General features: G+C 40.0%; 1 protein-coding gene across 7 annotated transcripts in view; it reads right to left on the bottom strand.

Moving 5' to 3' along the window:
• The window catches only part of pard3aa (par-3 family cell polarity regulator alpha, a), an 815,271-nt gene that overhangs the window by 174,580 nt on the left and 620,081 nt on the right, over positions 1–20,610 (bottom strand). For 6 of the 7 annotated variants that reach the window (XM_078537538.1, XM_078537552.1, XM_078537545.1 and 3 more), the window contains 2 exons: positions 18,376–18,606; positions 12,568–12,823 (listed from right to left, as the gene is read on the bottom strand). In XM_078537538.1, coding sequence (XP_078393664.1) covers positions 12,568–12,823; positions 18,376–18,606 — 487 coding nt within the window. Of the gene's footprint in view, positions 1–11,400; positions 11,464–12,567; positions 12,824–18,375; positions 18,607–20,610 lie in introns of those variants that run through there. The other variant, XM_078537568.1, reaches the window with a different exon arrangement.

Here is a 20,610-nt window from a genome sequence, read left to right as displayed (position 1 = left end):
TCCTACAGATTGCAGGGTGGCAAATGTAACCCCACTATTTAAGAAACGAGGGAGAGAAAAAACAGAGAATTACAGACCAGTTAGCATAACACCAGTAGTGGGGAAAATGCTAGAGTCTATTATAAAAGGCATGGTAACAAAACACTTAGAAAGCATTAACAGGATTAGACAAAGTCAGCATGGATTTATGAAAGGGAAATCATGCTTAACTAATCTACTGGAGTTTTTTTGAGGATGTAACTGGTAGAATAGATAAGGGAGAACCAGTGGGTGTGGTGTCTTTGGATTTCAAGAAGGCTTTTGATAAGGTCCCACATAAGAGGCCAGTGGGCAAAAGTAAAGCAAATGGGATTGGGGGGTAATATACTGGCATGGATTGAGAATTGGTTGACAGACCGGAAACAGAGACTGGGAATAAATGGGTCTTTTTCCGGGTGGCAGGCATTGACTAGTGGTATACCGCAGGGATCAGTGCTTGGGCCCCAACTATTCATGATATATATAAATGACTTGGATGAGGGAACCAAATGCAATATTTCCAAGTTTGTTGACAACAAAAAACTGAGCGGGCTTGAGAGTTGTGTGGAGGATGCAAGGAGGCTTCAAGGCAATTTAGACAAATTATGTGTGTGGGGAAAAACGTGGCAGATGCAGTATAACGTGGATAAATGTGAAGTTATATGCTTTGGTGTGAAAAACAGAAAGGCAGAGTATTATTTAAATGGTGATATATTGGGAAATGTGGATGTACAAAGGGATCTGGGTGTCCTTGTACACCAGTCAATGAAAGTAAACAAGCAGGTGCAGCAAGCAATTAGGAAGGAAAATGGCATGTTGGCCTTCATTGCAAGAGGATTTGAGTTAAGAAGTCGGGATGTCTTACTGCAGTTATACAAGGCCTTGGTGAGACCATGCCTGGAGTATTGCATGCAGTTTTTGTCTCCCTACCTAAGAAAGGATATACTTGTCGTAGAGGGAGTGCAGCGAAGGTTCACTCGGCTGATACTGGGGGTGACAGGACTGTCGTATGAGGAGAGATTGGTTCAACTGGGCCTGTATTCACTAGAGTTTAGAAGAATGAGAGGGGATCAGATTGAAACGTATAAAATTCTAACAGAGCTAGATAGACTAGATGCAGGGAGGATGTTTCCCGTGGTTGGGGAATCTAGAACCAGGGGCCACAGTCTCAGGGTTTGGGGCAGGCCATTTAGGGCTGAGACGAGGAAACATTTCTTCATTCAGAGGGTGGTGAACCTGTGAAATTCTCTACCACAGAAGGCTGTGGACACCGGGTCACTGAGTATATTCAAGAAAGAAATTGATAAATCTTTGGATATTAGGGGCATCAAGGGGGATGGAGAGAAAGTAGGAATATGGCATTGAGATAGAGGATCAGACATGATCATATTGAATGGTGGAGCAGGCTCAAAGGGCTGAATGGGCTACTCCTGCTCCTAGTTTTTATGTTTCTATGACTTGCTCCCGCGCTCCGCCATTTGTCAGCCAACACATCCTTCCTTGTGACACACTTCCTACCTACACCAATTGGAAAGGAAAAAGGCTCATTACCCAATTGGATGCTGCTTAACTGTCAGCCAAACAGACTTTTTTCCTCCCCCCACCATTTTCAATATTTTTATATTTGGTAAAGAGAAATTTTCAAAGAAAATGACAATTTTTGTTCAGAGCCCTGTTGATTTTTCTCCAGGATTGCACAAAGCAGTGTCCTGGAGATTGATCTTCAATTCCCGGAGATTCCAGGCCAATCCTTGAGGGTTGTCAACCCTATATAAAGCCTTAACCTTACTTAATGCAGCAGTGAACTAGTCAACTTCATTAAACAACACCAATGCCTTCTATATGTAGGGGGATGATAGACTTGCAATCCAGAGGCCTGGACCATCACCAAGGCAGCTGGGGGAATTTAAACTTAATTTATAATTCTGGAATAAAATGCTAGTCTCATTAATAATGATCATGAAACTGCCAGTTTGACGTGAAAAATCCATTTGGTTCACAAAGTGATCTTGAGGGCAGGAAATCTACTCCCCGAACCCTGTTTGGCCTACGTGTGACTTCAGGCTCAAGGGGTATGGAGAGAAAGCGGGAACATGGCGTTGAGATAGAGGATCAGTCATGATCATATTGAACAGCAGAGCAGGCTCAAAGGGCTGAATGGCCTACTCCTGCTCATTGAGTTTTAACTGCCCTCTGAAATGGCCTAGCAAACCACTAAATTCAGTTGGCTCAAGGACAATGAGGGATGGGCAATAAATGCTGGCTTTGCCAGAAATGCTAATATCCCAAGAATGAATAAAAAATATACATTAATTGTCATTAATTATATGTCGGTGGTGGGAATTAACTGGGAATTCACTTGCGCCCCTGCATTGTAAATAGACATGGACTAAAACTCTGGTTGTTGGGGTTAGGAGGTGCATGTGTAATGCCGCAATTAAATGCTTATAAAGTGTGCAAAGATTGGCTCCAGTTTTATCCTTCGCCAACTGGCTTTCTGGAGTATGACATCTTCATTATTCTTTAAATCCACAAGCCACAAATGCCTATATGAAAGCGTGACCTAAAGGTATAAATACATCCTTGAGCCAGCTAGTTCCACAAGTAGTAAAGAGCCATTTGGGCTTGTTGCTGTGTCTGAGAAAAACCATTACAAGGCTCAGCAACTGGGAGCGCATTTACTGTGCAGCCAAATCTACCTATCAGGTAAACACTGATAATCAGTCTCTGTAATTGCTTCACACACTGTCTAACTACATAAACAAGTTGTCAGATCCTCATCCTTCCTATGTTAAAAATATTGGTTGAACTAGATTAGAAAAGAGTCGTGTTTCATTCTTAATAATTATTGGGACCCAGCTTGGCAGATGGCAGAAATACATCATTATTATCATCATCAAATCTCCTTGACCAATTAAAAAAGCCAGGAGCATCTATGACAAAAGGTATTTGGAGAGAGGAAGGCGATTTGGCCCACTTACCTTAACCTTTCACTGCAATGAACATGGCATGTTGCAAACACAAGAGCGCAACAGATATAAGGATTGACTTTACTCTCTACTCTGACTTCAGTTCACACCAACCTGAATTTCAAACTCATTAAAATGACCCTACATATTAGATAAACTTGCTGCTTTTTCCGACCCCGCTCCAGGTGTGTTCCTTAGAGGCATCAGGGTCTAACAGAAATAATATTACGTTGAAGCTTAAATATGTCATGCATCGAGATGCAATGCACTGTAAATATTTGTTCATTTTTTTCATTCAACCTTTAGATCAAGGGATGGGCAATAAATGCTGGCCTAGCCAGCGATGCCCACATCCCATGAATGAATAAAGAAAACCATTTGGAGTTAACTATATCGTGTCAGAATTTGGCTCTAAATAAAATGCATTGAAATAAATAGTTAAGTAACATCACATTGAACTCAAAGGTGTATTTATTTTCAGTTTCCCTTCATATTACCAAATTAGGCTCAGGTTTTCTATTTTTTTGAACTCTCAACAAAACCATTCCTTCTGTTCACACAATAGATCAAACCCATTATAGGTGTTTACATGTACTAAGATATATTTAGCACATCTGACCTGCAACCTTCACCTCTTCATCTCCCTTCCCCTCTTTGCTTTGATTAGTTCCATAAAGACCCTTTCCTCCCTTTCAGTTTTGAGGAAGGATCTCTAACCCAACGAGAACCTAGCTGCTTGTGTATTTCCAGTATTTTCTGATTTTGTGTCAGAGTTCCAGGATTTGTAGTTCTTACCAGCACACTTCATTAACATTTGTTGCCACCTACTTAACTGGTCAGCATTTTTTAAAAAATGCACATTAACATCTATGCTATGCTGAATCAGCCAAAGTCCCTGTGCTTCCCACTTAATATTTTACCCACTAGCTTTCTGCCAAAATTGTCTAATTTCCACATCTAAAAAAGTCTATAGAAGGCATTCCTGAAAAAGTAAATACATTTCCTGCATCACTACACAACTCATATAAATGACATACACACACTGTAATGAGAAAGCTTTTAAAGATTCAGGCCATTTCCCTTCTTTCTGATCAATTTTATGCATTTCCTACAGGCTCAGCTTCCTCTACAACTCTTTATTTTTATTTTTCCAGGCTCCAGTACTTGCTTATATTTCAGTACATTTTCTTTGTCAGCTGCTGTGCGACGCTTGGTTCCTCAATTAGTTTGTCTCATTTCCTTGGTTAATTTCTGACTCGTTTCCTTTAAAGCTTTGGTTGTGCCTTTTACCATCTCTAGCTGTTTTCTTCTCTTTATCTTGGTCTCAATTTATTTCCTATTGCTCTTTAAATCAGCCCCTGTTGTCCACCTGCTCCTTGTTAAGCAAAATCTATAGAATCCAGCTTTTACACCGTTAGAATGAAGGAGAAAGCAGACATGTAGTTTTCTTCCACTGGCTGTATTAACAGGTTTAATAGCTGATGGCATCTTAACCTATCACTGACCTTCTATCCAGCTTCACCTGTCCCACCCCCCTTAAACAGTACATATTTCACCACATTTTTACTTCTCTTTAGTTCTGAAGAAGAGTCATATGTACTCAAAACATTAACTTTGTCTTTCTCTCCACAGATGCTGTCAGACCTGCTGAGTTTTTCCAGCAATTTTTGTTTTTGCTGTCTATGAGCCTGGTGCCTGGTTCTGGCTATCCTATTTTGGTGGAATAAACACGAGGAGCTAGCCTCTACACATTGGCACACTGACTCTCTTATCTCATGGCAGAGTTAAATCCATCTATAATGTTCAGCGTAAAGATGGGAGAACAGTGTATTGATGTCACTCTCTGTTGAAGTGTCTTGTGCTTCCACGAGATTGAACAAAACCAACAGTGTGTATTATAAAAATACCATTTACAGTCGAGGAAAAATCTGAGATTCTTTGCTGCAAGTGTCTCCATTCAAAACATTTATTTTTGCTTTATGGCCCAGATTTTGCGATAGACAATTAAACTGTCAGCATTCACCATCTGCACTTGTGGAACTGACAGCAACATCTGTCATATGTGCATCTGCAGTTAAACGCAGAAATTGAGAAGCTACCGTCAGTGATTCCCCTTTCCTCTACTGGATGTGAAATCCCCCCCAGATGGAAAACAATCAATCAGAAATCACTAATTTAATGTGAACTTGCACTTTTTACACCATTATTCTTGATGTTAAAAAGCCTTGAAAAGGTTATGCCTTGTTGAGTGAGGTTTAACTGGGTCTTTAACAGCATACTAAGTCATAATTACTGCTGAACAGTCTCTGGCTCTGAAAAGGTAATTTTATATTTGTGGAATAATAAATTATTATTTGTAAAATAATAAATAACAAATAATGAATAATTGCTGACAAGGGAGACATGTTGCTGAAGTTTTCAGTCTTGCACTCATCAGGACAAATGCAAGACTGCCAATTTTCAAACGATCACAACAATTTATACTGCAGGAGAAAAAGATGCTGACTGGATGACAAGCCGACTCTGATTGGCTGAGGCATTGCCATGGAGAAAGCAACAGGGAACTATAGGCTCTCCATGCAATGCTTTGTATGAATTTCAGCACTGGTGTGATGCCAGGTATGTAGACCGTATGTCCCAATGATTGGCAAATTGAATCAAACAGCATGTTCCTATGGTTGCTCAAAAATAGGCAGAATGCAGACCATATACAACCAGCTGCACTTGCAAAACCCAAAACAAAACTCCTACCGTTAGATGTGATTCTGCATTAGGGCAGCACTTGCCGAATAATCCTGAGTGCACTAATGGGTACAGTAATAATCAATTTAAGATAATCAGTTGAGCTTGCTTGCTAGAAGTGCCGTACATTCATACATAGGGACCCGTTCTCTGTAAACAAAAGGAATATGTTCAAACCTTGCATCTTTTTGAATTACCCAGAAGCATGGGGGACCTATAGTTCCCCATTGCTTTCTCCATGTCAATGCCTCAGCCAAAGTTGACTTGTCATCCAATCAGCACCATTTTCTCCTGCACCATAAATTGTTGAGATTGCTTTTGTGAAATGTGGCATTCCTGTGTTTGTCCTGATAAGTGCAAGCCAAGAAACTTTGGCAACTCTTTTCAGCAATATTCAAGTTCTGTACTAACTAAGTGACCATTAATAAATAATTAAATAACAATATTTTTCATTCTGTGCTGAAAATTCCATAGATTTTTATGCCCCAATCTTTATTTCTCTTCATATAAAATTAGTAGTAGTGTGGTAAAATCTACTTGTTAGCTCCTGGGTGGCTGTCTGTAAGAATTCTTCAATGTGGTTGGCTGTTTGGCCCGCTTGATGACAACACTTGCTGTTGGGCGCCAGAGCTTTCCTTTCGCTACTGCACAAATGAAAGTTAACACCAGGAAAGGTGAAATCCATGCCACAGAAGTCACTAGATCTTTGTGGGCAGCTTATTTTGAAATCAGCGGCAAGCGCCATCACTTTGTCGCTGACCACAAAATCCGAGTCATTGTGTTGCCGTTCCTTCTGAATGGAATTATTCCTGGAGAAGAGTGTAGTGGTGATTATGGTACTGGAGTTGTAATCCAAGGTCACAAGTTCAAATCTTATCATGAGAAATTTTGAAGTTGAATTTAATAAATCTGATACTTGTGGTATCGGGGGGAAAAATGGCAAAGAAAGCTGTCAAAACCTAACTGGTTCATTTATGTCCTTCAGGGAATGGAACAGAAACCTACTTGGTCTGGCCTACATGAAACCCCATGGTTTACTGCTAATTCTCTCAGAGAAACTAAGGATGACCAATAAAAACTGCCTTGCAAATGACAACCACATTCCTGGTCTGAATCAATTATTTTGAAAAAGAAATTAGTCATGGGCAAATTAATCTTGGACAGATGTAATCTCCACCACCTCTGCCTCAGCCCCCACTTCAACTTTCGTGGGCAATTTAAAATATATCTTGAGGAAAGGACACATATCAACCGTCTAACAGATCCAACATTTAAAAAATTCAAAAGGAAACTGTTTGTTCAGGTTTCACCCTAATGCAATTCCTGAGGTGCCTAAATAAGCACGACTGGTTTTCCAATACAAATTAGAAGCAAGTGTATTTCAAGTAGAGCTCAAACCAGTTAATTGGAGATCTGTGTTCGAAGTGAAACCATCCCACTTATCAGACTATCTACGTACATGACAAACTCATCAATACCAATTCAAAGCTATAGTCCTCCTATATACAGCTATATTTTATCTGCAAACTAAAAGAAAATAAATTGGCTTGAATCCATTTTGAAGTTTCCTCATTTGTGAAAGGACAAGTGTCTACTTGTATCCATGTGGTATCCATCATGGAGCATCGCCTATAATTCCAGATTGTGCATATTAGGTAGCCATTTAATATATGTGTATTCCTGTCTGAAACATGACTTTTGTGAACCTCTTTTCAGTCAGGGTCTTACTAAGAGAAAGGTTTATTACTGTCATCAATATAATGGAATTTATTAATGTCTGAGATAAAAGCTCCAATAAAGAAATGCCTCTTTAACTCCATCCCACTTAGACTTTAACTGAAAACTTACATTTCAAGGAAATATTTCACATGCAAAGTTAGCAATCTGTGTGCATGAAATATTAGTTATTAACAAAAGGACACAATAATACACAAGAAAGAGACAAGGTGTGCTATACAGCCAGTTTATTGTCCAGCTCAACATGATTTCCATGGCAACCACCAGTCAAAGCTGGCAGCTCTGGTCATCACCATGGATATTAGTAGGATTAACCAATCAGAAGAGGCACTGGTAGCACACACCTAATGAACCTGTATGAACACCATGTTCCCCTGACTATACTGATATTATTTTGTAATTAAATGTGTTTTGTAGCCAATTTATTTTTCTTGTCATTCAGCAGCTTCTTTTATCCAGTATAATTGCTCCACGACAAATGTGATTATTAACTCACAACTATATTCTGGTCTTTGCATCAAAGTAGTCAGCTGTTTCAAGTTGCTATTGCTGGGGGGGAAACTGAACAATTGTACTGTAACACAGTAACGACAGAAGAAATTAAAACACAGGCATAAATGGTACTGTGTTGCACCACCTTTGAGGTTAGTAATTTGTCAAGATGATGCCTTTTCAATGAAATCTTTCAGTAATCACCTATCCAAGCCACTTATAACACTGGGATTGTCGGAACAGACTTAAAACTATACAATATAATTAAATCTGAATTACAAACTAATCAATTTTAATACCTAGTTGCAAGGAAAGTGCTGTGCATCCGCCCAGCAATACCTCTCAGAATTTTCATGGAATCAACAGAGTTTTCACACAATCACAGTATTTTTACAGGCAGGAGGCCATTCGGCCCATCGTGTCTGCACTGACTCACTGAATGAGCAATTTGCTTAGTGTCATTCTCTCACCTTCCCTCCATAACCCTGCATATTGTCCCTTTTCAAACAACAGTCTAATTCCCTCTTGAATGCTTCAATTGAACCTGCCTTTGCCACACTCACAGACAGTGCAATCCAAACCTTAATCATTCGCTGTGTGAAAAAGTTTTTTATCATAATGCTTTTGCTTCTTTTGCAAATTACCTTAAATCTGGGCCCTCTCGTTCTGAATCCCACTTAAATGTTCTAGTGGAAACCAACTTCCATCACAATTTTTAATATTCACTGGAGAAGCAGATACACTTTCAGCCTACGTGACCAAGTACTTGTTATGTCCTCTAGCCCTCAGAAGTTCAAAATAATCACACTTTTAGACTCAAAATGTTGGAGATTCAGATGCATTTCTTACAGCTCTCCATGTGACTGGTGGACTAATACATTGTTGCATAGCACTGGACTGTATGGATGCAGATTCTCATAACAATTAGTTCCTAACTCTTTACAAATAATTCATTCATTCATTTATTCATTTTACAGGAAACCCACATCCCATAAAATGAGTTTAAACAAAATAAATTAAAAAAAATATGCAGTAAGTCCCTGTTTTAAGTTGCCTCATTCAGCATCATTTTGTTTTAGTGTTGTGGATATAACAGGGCCAGTATATGCACTTAGCATTGGGTCTTTTGCTTTGGCACCGTTTCATGCTGAATCTAAATGGAGCATGCACAACCTGATTAGCTTTATTGTGGAGCAGCTTCTCCCACATGCTAACTCTCTCCCACTTGCTGCTTCCCTGCCTGATCCTTCCACTCGCAGTTCATCTCATTTGCTTCCTCCCTCTTGCTGTCCCACTCCTGAACCCTCACTCACTGCAAGGGTTTGGGAGAAGATGCTGTGAGCGGGAGAATCAAGCAGGGAAGTAGTGAGAGAGAACTGACCAGAGAGAAAGAGAAAGAGAGCGTGAGTGCCTGCCAGAGAGAGAGAGAGAGAGAGAGAGAGAAAGAGAGCGCGAGTGCCTGCCAGAGAGAAAGAGAGAGCAAGAGTCAGCCAGAGAGAAAGAGAGCGCGAGTGCCTGCCAGAGAGAGAGAGAGAGAGAGCGAGAGTCAGCCAGAGAGAAAGAGAACATGAGTGCCTGCCAGAGAGAGAGAGGAAGAGGGAGGGAGAGAGAGAGAGAGAGAGGGAGTGGGAGAGAGAGAGAGTGTCAGTGTGTGTCAGCCAGAGGGAGGGTGAGGGAGAGTCGGCCAGAGGAAGAGGGAGAGTCGGCCAGAGGGAGAGGGAGAGTCGGCCAGAGGGAGAGGGAGAGTCGGCCAGAGGGAGAGGGAGAGTCGGCCAGAGGGAGAGGGAGAGTCGGCCAGAGGGAGAGGGAGAGTCGGCCAGAGGGAGAGGGAGAGTAGGCCAGAGGGAGAGGGAGAGTCGGCCAGAGGGAGACGGAGAGTCGGGCAGAGGGAGAGGGAAGGTCGGCCAGAGGGAGAGGGAGAGTCGGCCAGAGGGAGAGGGAGGGTCGGCCAGAGGGAGAGGAAGAGTCGGCCAGAGGGAGAGGGAGAGTCGGCCAGAGGGAGAGGGAGAGTCGGCCAGAGGGAGAGGGAGGGTCGGCCAGAGGGAGAGGGAGAGTCGGCCAGAGGGAGAGGGAGAGTCGGCCAGAGGGAGCAGGAAGCAAGTTGAAAGAGTTAGCATAATTCTTTTATATTTTTACATTTATATGAAAAAGTTATTTCATTTGCAAATAAAACATTTTTGCATTGTACAGCATTTTTTATGTTGGGAAAGTCCTACATAACTGAACTATCACTTTTACATTGGTTATAATGGGAAAATCTGATTTGTTCACCATTGTTTCATTTCAAGTTACACTTTTCAGGAATGCAACTACAAAGTGAAAGCTCGCTGTAACAAGGCAAGAGTGCTAGTGAGGGGCAACTTTTAAGTCCTGATCAGTTACAGGCAGTGAACAGGCCGTACCCCCAGTGTGCATCAAAAGTGCCATGCACGCACAACAAGATATTTCAGGGGAATACTCCAATATAACCAGGTGCAGTAAAATCTCATCAGGAGTAACTATCACAGAGTAGGACAAGGATATTTTATAATTCTAAAGAAAATCTCATTGACAAAACAATTGGACTTTTCTCTTGCATGCAAAGCATAACAATTCATTACTTTCTTTGCAACTGCACCCCCCAAGTTGAGTAAACAGGGAAAAAAAGCTGAATATTTGCTTTAACTTTCAATGCCTCAGTGCTTTAGTGTGGCTCTCAACTGGAAATCCTGCTCTGGGGAAGATTCAGAGCCTAGGTGGTGTACAGCTGCTAGGTCAGCTAGTGGGCTGTCTCTTTAAAGGGAATTTGGGCAGTCTTCCCTTGCTGAATTGGAGCCACCAACCATTATCATCAACCCAGTATTTGTAGGCTATGCATTGGGAGTGAGACAGGTGAAGGAACAAACAATATTTGATCTTCTGTCAGATCAAAGATTGAAATCTAGCCTCTATCCCAAATCTTAGTTTGAACCAAGTGCAGCTAGTTTGTGGCAATACGTATGTTGTGATAATTGATCACTGCCTTTGGCCACTGAAAAGATCAGGCTATAAAAGCTTTAATGTGCTCACAGTATCTCATTTGAGGACTTCAATCACTTGTCTTCTGAAAATAATGGGGAAAGTACAGGTGTTCTGGCAATGTTTTTAAAATGCCTAATACAGCTTTTCTTTTTGGTTGCAATTAATTTCAATCCCCCTGGGCTTGCTTCATTCCATGCCTTCCTGAAAATTCATCATAATGGCAAAATAACAGCATAATCATTTCTAAAGTTTATACTCTCATGTCTTCCAGCAAATCCATCTGGGAGGCTCACAATAATGATTCTGAGCTAAAGTGGGAGCACTATAACATGCTTCCTCTACTGGGATTTAACTACTTATACCATGACTTAATGAAGATTCGACTACAAAAACTTGCAATTTTAATTGAGGAACGAAGACTTACTTCAGCACATTATGTAGGTGCACATATAGAAGCTGTCAGGTTCAATCGCTATACAAAGAGTCCCTTAGCAGAACACAGGATCTAAATGAAAAGTATCTGTTACAGCAATTCTGCCATTGGAAGCCATCTTGAGAAATTATATTTTTTTTGAAAAAAGTCATTATGTGCCTAAATAAACCAGCTCACAGCACAATTCTTTGGATTGGAGGGATGCTGTTGAAACATCAAGTGTTTGAAGAAAGAGGGAACTTTACATTTTGCAAAGGCAATAGAAAGCCTGAAATAATTTTCAATATACATCGATAAAAATCATTAATTGTATAGTTTTAACATAACCCCTGTCACTGGGGATGCATTGCTTATATCTGTTCCAATAAATGACAAACCACAAGCAACAATTCTCCCATGGTAAACATAAGGTAGTCATCCAGAATTTCTACATCTGAGAAATGTAAATCTTATGAAGCACTGGGACTTATCACATGTATGCATTGCTGTCCTGACGAACTCAGAGAATTAATCTAAATCCACTTGCCACTTCTAACAAATGGCATTCATAATCTAAATCAGCACCCCACCCCCCCCCCCAAAATATTGTGTTTCAAAACTGAAGTTCTCGAAAAACTGGCATCTGTTTTATAAATTGCAGAGCGGCTTACAGACCATGGTAAATGCATTGTGGAGATTTTGAATGCGACATTGGTTACATTTGTAATTTCTTACCTCATAGATGTGTTGTAGGTGATCACATGTAAAAACGTATCTCGCTCTCTCTCTCTATATATATATATATATATACACACATAGAGAGAGAGAGGAATACAAGTCAGTCAGGTTGCACACTTCACAAAATCATGAATTGCATTATAGCTAAGCTCATTTGCAAAGCTCAGCTCTCACTGCTGGACATCAGACAAAGCTGACCATATATTTTTAACTGGGCAATAATTTAATATATTAGTTAATCAGCTTCCCTCTCCCACTCCCAAAAAATGCCCAACCACAGTGTAACACTAAATGATGCCATTGCAGCAGAGTAGCCAATTGTACTTGTATTTCTCCACACTTTGTACAGTGTTAAGCCTTATGTAATTACTTGAGTTCCTTAATATTCCAGTTAAAATGGTTGCTGTAAAAGCATTGATCCACATTGCTATATTAATAACTGCAAAAAAATGCATTTACCTGAACATGTCACCAAGACCCTTCAACATCCCTTTCTTGGCTTTATTCTTCTCTTTCTCCTTCTCTTTGTCTTTGTCTTTCTTCTTTTCTCTCTCTTTCCCAATCTTATCTTTCTTTCTCTCCTCTTTGCCTCTGGAACCATTGACCTGTTTCTCCATTGTGCTTGACGGATGTCCACCAGGCAGCGATGGCTGATCGCTAGCAGTTGATACGGACTCTCTGCCTGACCTGGAGCTCTCCTCTGTGTCTTCTTCCACTGTGAGTGAAAAACAAATTTATTACTGGCATGGAATGTTCAAACCTGAATTTTGAACAAATCTAGGAGAAAAAAAAGTGGTAATTCCAGCTGGACAATGTATTTGGCAAAACTTTGAAGCTACATTCACTCAGACAACTATTGGCTCCAGAAACCATCCCTTGGAGCTGGAAATAACAGTTTAGATTTTCCTCTTGGCACCAAGCTTAATCTTCAGATTGTCGATACTGATTAGTGACACCACGTCAATTACACTGACAATGTTGTGTGGTTGTTGTCCAACTTAGCATTTTTTTCGGCAAATCGTCCTATTTTCTCTTCTTTTTTTAGGGCTCTGCCATAGGTAATTGCTCACTCTCTTCCAGTCTTTAGGTGCAGATGTAAACAGTGGTGTTAGCAGGTTAATTAACATTGAGGAATGTCCTAGTTGTGCCCAAGGTTGCACTTGTCCACAGGTGCACTTTGCAGGTGGTTCCGCTGCATAATAACCAAGCCTTATTTAAATTCTCTTTGAGCCAACACCAACCCCCTGCTGAGATCAGCTAATTCAGCAAAAGAGTCGAACACACGAATTTATTGTTTGGTTGACTCTGTTGCTCCTGCCTCCAAGGATAGCTCAGTTGGTAGTATTATCAGCTGTGTCAGAAGGCTGTGAGTTCAAGCTCCATGCACCATAGTCTATCTGAACTGAAGTTTTAGTGTAGCATTCAGATGGAGGTCTGCCAGATTAACTATTAAACTGAGGCCCGATCTGTCAAGTCTGCTGGAGGTCAGGTGAAGATCCCATAGTTCTAACTGAACAGAAGCAGGGAGGTCTCCTGGAGTCCTGACCAACACTTATGTCTCATACTGCACCATAAAACACTTACTGTTTGTTGGATCTTGCTATATAATATGATAGAAAAGTGTAAGTTTTTTTTCTTTTTCTACCCTAAAGTTGTAATTTCCTAACAGCCTGCTGTACAGCCTCAATGTGATTTTCTGACAGTGGATTTTGAAAAACTCATTATTTCACCACATTACTTCAGTTAACAAAAACACAGAAGTGGGGGAAAAGACTCTGATGAGTTGCTTTTATATTGCAATAAGGTGGATGCTAATGGCAGTGGCTCCCAAAGCATGAGTGATGCTCAATTAGTTGCTACCTGAAAATATGTTTGCTGGCCTTGCTAATGCTAACTGCCAGAACGATCGATTTTCATTGCTTCTTCCCAGGTACCAACCTGAACTAATCCCAACTAGTTTACTTTCACCACTCAGTTAACTATGCAAGGCCCACATGTCAAGAGCTGCTACTGTCATGGGTCTTAGTGCAATGTAAAATCGGTAAAGGGCAATTAACATAGCAAAAGCAATATATGTTTTTAATTATAAAGGGAGGCCAAGGAAGCTAACTCCTATACAACAATAACTTGGATTTGTATGTATAGTACACTTAACATAGTAAAACGTCCCAAGGTGCTTCAGCAGAACACTGACAAACAAAATTTGACACTAAAGTGATATATGAACAGTGGCTAAAAGCTTGGTCAGAGGTAAGTTTTAACGAGCATCTTAAAGGAGGCAAGAGGCGGAGAGGTCTTGAAAGCAAATTTCAGAGCTTAGGGCCTCAGCCATTGACAGCAAAGCCAGCAATGGTGGGGCGATAAAATTATATGCAAGTGGCCAAAATTGGAGGAGCGCTCTACTCTCATTCAAGGGAGGGGCACAATCAAAGCTTTTAAAAATCACAGGAGTAGATTAGATGAATAATCTTTTGGTGTAATGCTATTATACCACCACCAGCAAATATGACTGTGATATAAAAAGATAAAACTACAAGGTAAACATAGTATAAAGAATCACTTTAACATGCTCAATCATTAAAGGCTGGGATAGATTGCCAGCAAAAGCAGTAAATACTAACTCACTGAAGCATTCAAAAGGGAACAAGATCAATTTCAGATTTACCAAGGAGCAGACAAAATTGTATTTGGGTTGCATTGAAAAAAAGTCAGACTGGGTTCTGAAAGTGACTTCACTGATAAGACCAAACTGGATGGGCTGAACTGCCTTGTTTTCTTTTAGTCTTACTTTTAGTCAGGGATCAATTCATTGTGCCTTTCCTGGTCACTTGAATTACTTTAAGACTGTCCCTACTGGCCATCCATTGGTCATAACCTCCAATTTATCCAAAATTCTGCTGCACATACCTCACTAAAGTCCCACTTACCCATCAGTCTAGTTCTCACTGACCTACATTGGCTCTCCATCTACAAATGTAAAGTCTTTGTCCTCCTCCTTAAACCCCACAATTATCTCATCCCACAGTATTTCAATGCCTTCTTTCAGCCTCTATCTCTACCCACCCTACACATGCATCACCGGAATTCACATTGTGTATCTTTTCACCATACCACTGAAAACACAAGTCTTCAGCTCTTAGGTCCTGGTCTCAGGGACTCCTTCCCTAAAGTCCTCTTTGACCAACCTTTTGGTTGCCCATTTTGTGGAGTGCAATGTGTCCTTTCTTTCTGAAAAAATGCAGTGAGGCCCTGTAGTTTGCACGCTGTCAGTTTAAATGAGAACTGCAGCACCAGGTCAAGATCATAATTTAGGCAACTCCACCCAATACGACACTGGGTTTCATTTCACAAATTCATACAAAGCTTTGATTTGTTATTTGGAGGGAGAAGCAATCAATTCAAGCCACCACTGTTTTAGGGATTGCAGGAACTTAAAAACTCAGAGGTTTTGAAACTCATGATACTGAAACTAATTTTTTTTTAAATGGGGAAATTGTAAAAAGCTGGTAAATCTATCAAAGGCACACTGAAGCAGTGCAGGCTTAATTGTGCTTTGCTCTGCTTCAGAACTATTACAATGTTAAAGGAATATCTTCGAGTGGAATAAATCAAATGGACATAAAAAAGCCTCATTATCTACGTGAACTGTATCAATTGGTGGGGCACAATCAAACTGTTACCGAATTCCTCACTGGTTTAAGAATAAAACCGCTGGCAATTTAATCACAAATTTATTCCGTGCTAAGTGAAATTCATGTGTTAGCAGCATTTTTACTGAGGTTCTTACGAACATCAAAACAAACGCACGCCTCTCATAACTTAGGCTACAAACAGTGCAAACTGTTGACGGCAACATTTAAACTTCAGCTAATACATATTTTGGAACATCTGAAATGAGAACCTAATGATTCAGAATCCCACTAATGTTTCTAGATCCTAACGATTTGCTCTCAAGTAACAAGTGAAAAATTGTAATCTCAACTCTCCTGGGGCTCTTGATATGTACAAGGGCAAACACTTCTCTTACTTTGATCCCGATAATTTTGCTGGTAACTACAACTGCTGTCATTGCCAATATAAAGAATGAAGCATTGATTCTCAAATAGAATAATGGCATTGTCTGTATTCAAGGGGACTGGATTAAGAAATGAACTGGTGCTCATTGAAAGGGTTATATTTTGCTGGTTCTTCCTTGGCTTTTTAAAAAATTCAAAGTTTGTATTTTGACACATTGATTTTAACGACTGTTTATCCTTTGAACTGGATTTTTGGAGGCGCTATTTCTCTAAATCATTATTTAGATATATCACCTTGTGAAAGTTTGGCACATGCTTAAGAGTGCAGTAACTGCTGACTGAAACATATGCCTTTTCACCTCAAACCATGCTAGATTTCAAGTGTTTTCCAAAATGAAAACTAAGCACAACAAAAATTCTATTTTTGCATTTAGCTCATAGAATTTAGTTTATTCCATTAAATTTAGATGGAGGACAAAGTTCAAGTCAGGGAATAGGATTGTGCTAAGGAAATGTTTTTAAAATTTACACAACTGTCTTGCTACCTACTCAGAAGCCATTGCACAGCAAGTCTTCAAAAAAGTCCATTTTGCACAACTAACTGACAGGTGGTGATATCCATAGAAAGCATTTAATCCACACTTGAGAATTGAAAGAGGAAGTTATACTCTTTGTGCCCCAACCATCAACAAACTTCTCTTAATACCTTTCTGTTTATCCCTCAAGACATCAAAAACACACTGCAAGGGTCAAATTACATCGTGTGACACTCTACATTTATGATTGGCTAATAACCAAGTTAAAACTGACAATATCAGCGCAACAATATCACAGTGCCTTTCTCTGAATGTTATGGCTAACCACCTAATATGATTTTGTTCCACTTTTAAAACCATTTCCAACTGGCCACAATCCAGGGAGGGCGAAGTACTTCACTGCCAGGGTATAAAGTGACATCAAGATGTACTCCAGACATGATGATTACTATCACCAAAGTGTGCCTTCAGTGAAAGGAATACATGTATTAATTTGATATAAACATAACCAATTTGCTTAATCACATTCAATTTCATCACAAATAATTAGAATGAACCTTTCTGCAAATGGCTTTTAAGTGGAGCTTCCAACATGCACATTAAAATTGCAAAGTCAAAGGAAGAACCCTCCTCCAGAAAACAACAAGATAAACATTTTTGCTAGAAGACTGTGCTTAGCATAATGTCAAACTGAACCCACTCAATCAGAGACAGTGAGGGTTACTTTTGATGCTTGTTTGGAACAGTTATGAAATCGGTGGATGGTCCATTTTCCTTGCTGGAAGCCAACGAAGAGAATCTGAAACTATTTTCAGCTGTGGCTTCATTTGAATGGCATTAACCAGCTGCAGGCTTCTTCATCCTACTCCTCCTGGCTGCACACAAATTATATATTATTTACAGAAACAGGCCATTCTGCCCAACTGGTCTATGTTGATGTTTATTTTCCACATGAGCCTCTTCTCACTCCACTTAATCTTGCCATATCGGCATTAGCTTCAATTATTTTCTCCCTCATGTACTTATCTGGCTTCACCTTGAATGCATCTATGCTATCAGCCTCAACTACTGCATGTGGTAGCAAGCTCCACGTTCTAACTACTCTCTGTGACAAAGAAGCTTTTCCCAATTTTTGCCTTTTCTTGAACAGTTAGGCTGTTCAATATCTGCTACAAATGGGTGAAGGGCAAGTGGCACAAGCATTTGTATGAGAAAACAAGGCCTGCAAAAAACCCAGATTTGCATTTGTAAGCAGCCTCCCATTGGAAATAAAGTGGTGTTCTGCTTGCCCAATTGCAAACCTGCCTGAAAAATGCACCCCCTTGCTCCCACTTCAGATTTACAATTATAAATAAAAACAAAAATTGCTGGAAAAACTCAGAGGTCAGGCAGCATCCATGCAGAAAAACCAGCTGCTCACTTTACAAGTGAGGAACAGGGAGCCAGCAATTCAAAATTGGCCTCAGTAACTCTTCAGCAAAACATTTAATATGTGGATTATAAATAAAATTGTACAATCTACACTAGGTTACGATGATTAAGTTAACAACTAAGCTCACTCAAAATCCTTTTCTCCCACATTGAAGTTGAAGAGTTAAAAAAAAATCCATTTGAGTATGTAACTAAGCACCAATAATCATAGCATTTCCACAATTAGCTTCATTCTGATGGGTCTGCAACCAGAATAAATTATTGTAGTCAATTACATTACGTACATGTCTCCATCCCTTCATCATCATCATCTTCTTCTGCAGGTTTGTCGTACGACTTGTCAATGGCAGCCCGGAAACTTTCGTTGCAACCCCGCCCTCGGATGATTCGCGGTCGTGGGCGATGGAAAGGAATGTCACTATTCAAAGTTACTTCAGCAACTGCTGTCTGCAGACTTTCTAACGAGCTTGATTTCTTCAGTCCTAATGAAGGACCAACATCCCTGGTCGAGGAGCCTTGGAGGTCAAGATACAAAGTTGTTAATTAAGTTTGCTTTGGTAGCTGAGGACCAAGTCTGGATATTTGATTATTCATCTCTGGCATGCAATTCCTCAGGGATGCTCACACATAATTCAGATAATGTTCACAGTATTCATTTGTGGACGGCTACAGATTTATTGCTTTGAAGAATGATGGGAGCATTTTAGCACAGTCACTGAATGTGACAGGTCAGCAGTGCTGCACCACTGCTGTTCATAGATAAACAATAAAGCAATGCTGGGACTGGAGTGCTTGTTTTGATTTCTTTAAAAAGCTGGTTTGACATTTACCACTCAAGATATAAATTAAAATGCTGAAAAGTAGGCTAAAGCCAACCTTTGACATTACACCAGTGTTTGGATACTGATTGAAATATCTGTCCATTGGCTAATTGAACCATTAATTGTTACCTAATTAAAGTCTGGTCTCAGTTAAATGGCACCAGCTTTCCAAAAGTCCAAGTACACATTAAAAGGAGCTCAGAAACTACAGTTTCCCAGGAACATGAACTCCAAGTGCAAGAACATGTTTATACTTGTCACAGTATTCTACAGGGACAGTCATTTGGGTTATGATCTTATACTCCCAGCATACAGTAAAAGCAATGATGGATTACATAAATAAGCTGGATAATGCTGCAGTTGGGTGGTCATAGACAGGGGCTATGGTGTGGTACAACAGAATACTGCTTTCTGGATCCCCAAAGATGGTGGATAAACACAGTTTTAGACTTAAAATACATCTGTTCTATTTCTGCCGCACATGATGAATGCCAGAGTAACTTCGATGAACTTGATCGGAAGAAAGATTAACAAGGTTTGAGATTACAACTCAGACTGCAGCTTTAGCACTTTCTACATGCTTTTATGAAGAAACTGTCAACAATTCAAGTACAAGTTGGACATCCAAAATCTGGCTGTCCGAAAACTCGACTTTTTTGATATTCAGTTAAATCCTTTGATTGCATAGTGACAATCAATCTTGGGCTGATCCCAGAGGATGGAATAAAATCAATGTGAGTTGTGTGCACACAGAACCCGAGTCCACTGCAGTGCTTTAAAACCTGCCTGGTCCCCTTATTCTCTGGACACAAAGCTGCCTAAATCCAAAATCTGGCAGTATCTCAGTCTCGACCGAGGGTGCAGATTTTGGACATAATGCATATTTCTAATCTGGCACTTTGTAGTTAAAACTAATCTATTACTATGAGGGACTACAGAATGGCAAAAAAAGTGGCAGTAAACTGAGTATTTCTGCCTGATGCACAGGAAAATACAGTTGTTGTTACATAAAACCCTGACACAATTCGTTTCTTCATTTCATGCTTCAAATTTATGTCACATACATCTAAGAGGCTTCCAAAATTGCCACAGGCCAACTGGCCTCCTCCTTTTGCTTGATGTGCATACTCAAATTGTAATCTCAGACCCTGATAACCTTTCTTCTTATTATGTGCATCCCAGTTACTACATCATTCACCATATGCGCCAAAAATAGAATAGATGTATTTTAACTTGATTCTTGTCTCTCTTATTTCTTGCAATATTTTGCCTATCTTCTGACTCCATAATCCTCTTCATCATAAAGTCTGCCTACTTCCACCTTCTGAACAATGTCCCACCTTAGCCCAAATGCAGCTGAACTGGAGAAATAGAAGCAAGAGTAGGCCATTTGGCTCTTCAAGCCTTCTCCGCCAGTCAATAAGATTATGGCTGATCTTCCACATCAACTCCCAACTTCCTGCATTTTTCCCATATTTCTTAATTCCCTTAGTATCCAAAAACCTAGCGACCTCTGCCTTGAATATTCATAACATCTCTCTGGGGTAGAGAATTCCAAAGGTTCAGAAACCGTGGATTGCAGAAATTTCTCATCACAGCCTTAAATAGCCAACCTCTTATTCTGAGATTCTGACCCTATGTTCTACATTTCCTCAACAACTACCCTGCCAAGTGCCCTTAAAAATTTTATATGTTTCA

Source organism: Cetorhinus maximus, chromosome 3 (genome assembly GCF_964194155.1).
Source record: "Cetorhinus maximus chromosome 3, sCetMax3.hap1.1, whole genome shotgun sequence".
In the NCBI taxonomy this organism is placed as follows: Eukaryota; Metazoa; Chordata; class Chondrichthyes; order Lamniformes; family Cetorhinidae; genus Cetorhinus; species Cetorhinus maximus.
Note: the sequence above shows the minus strand (reverse complement) of the source record. Positions and strands in the feature narration are given on the sequence as shown.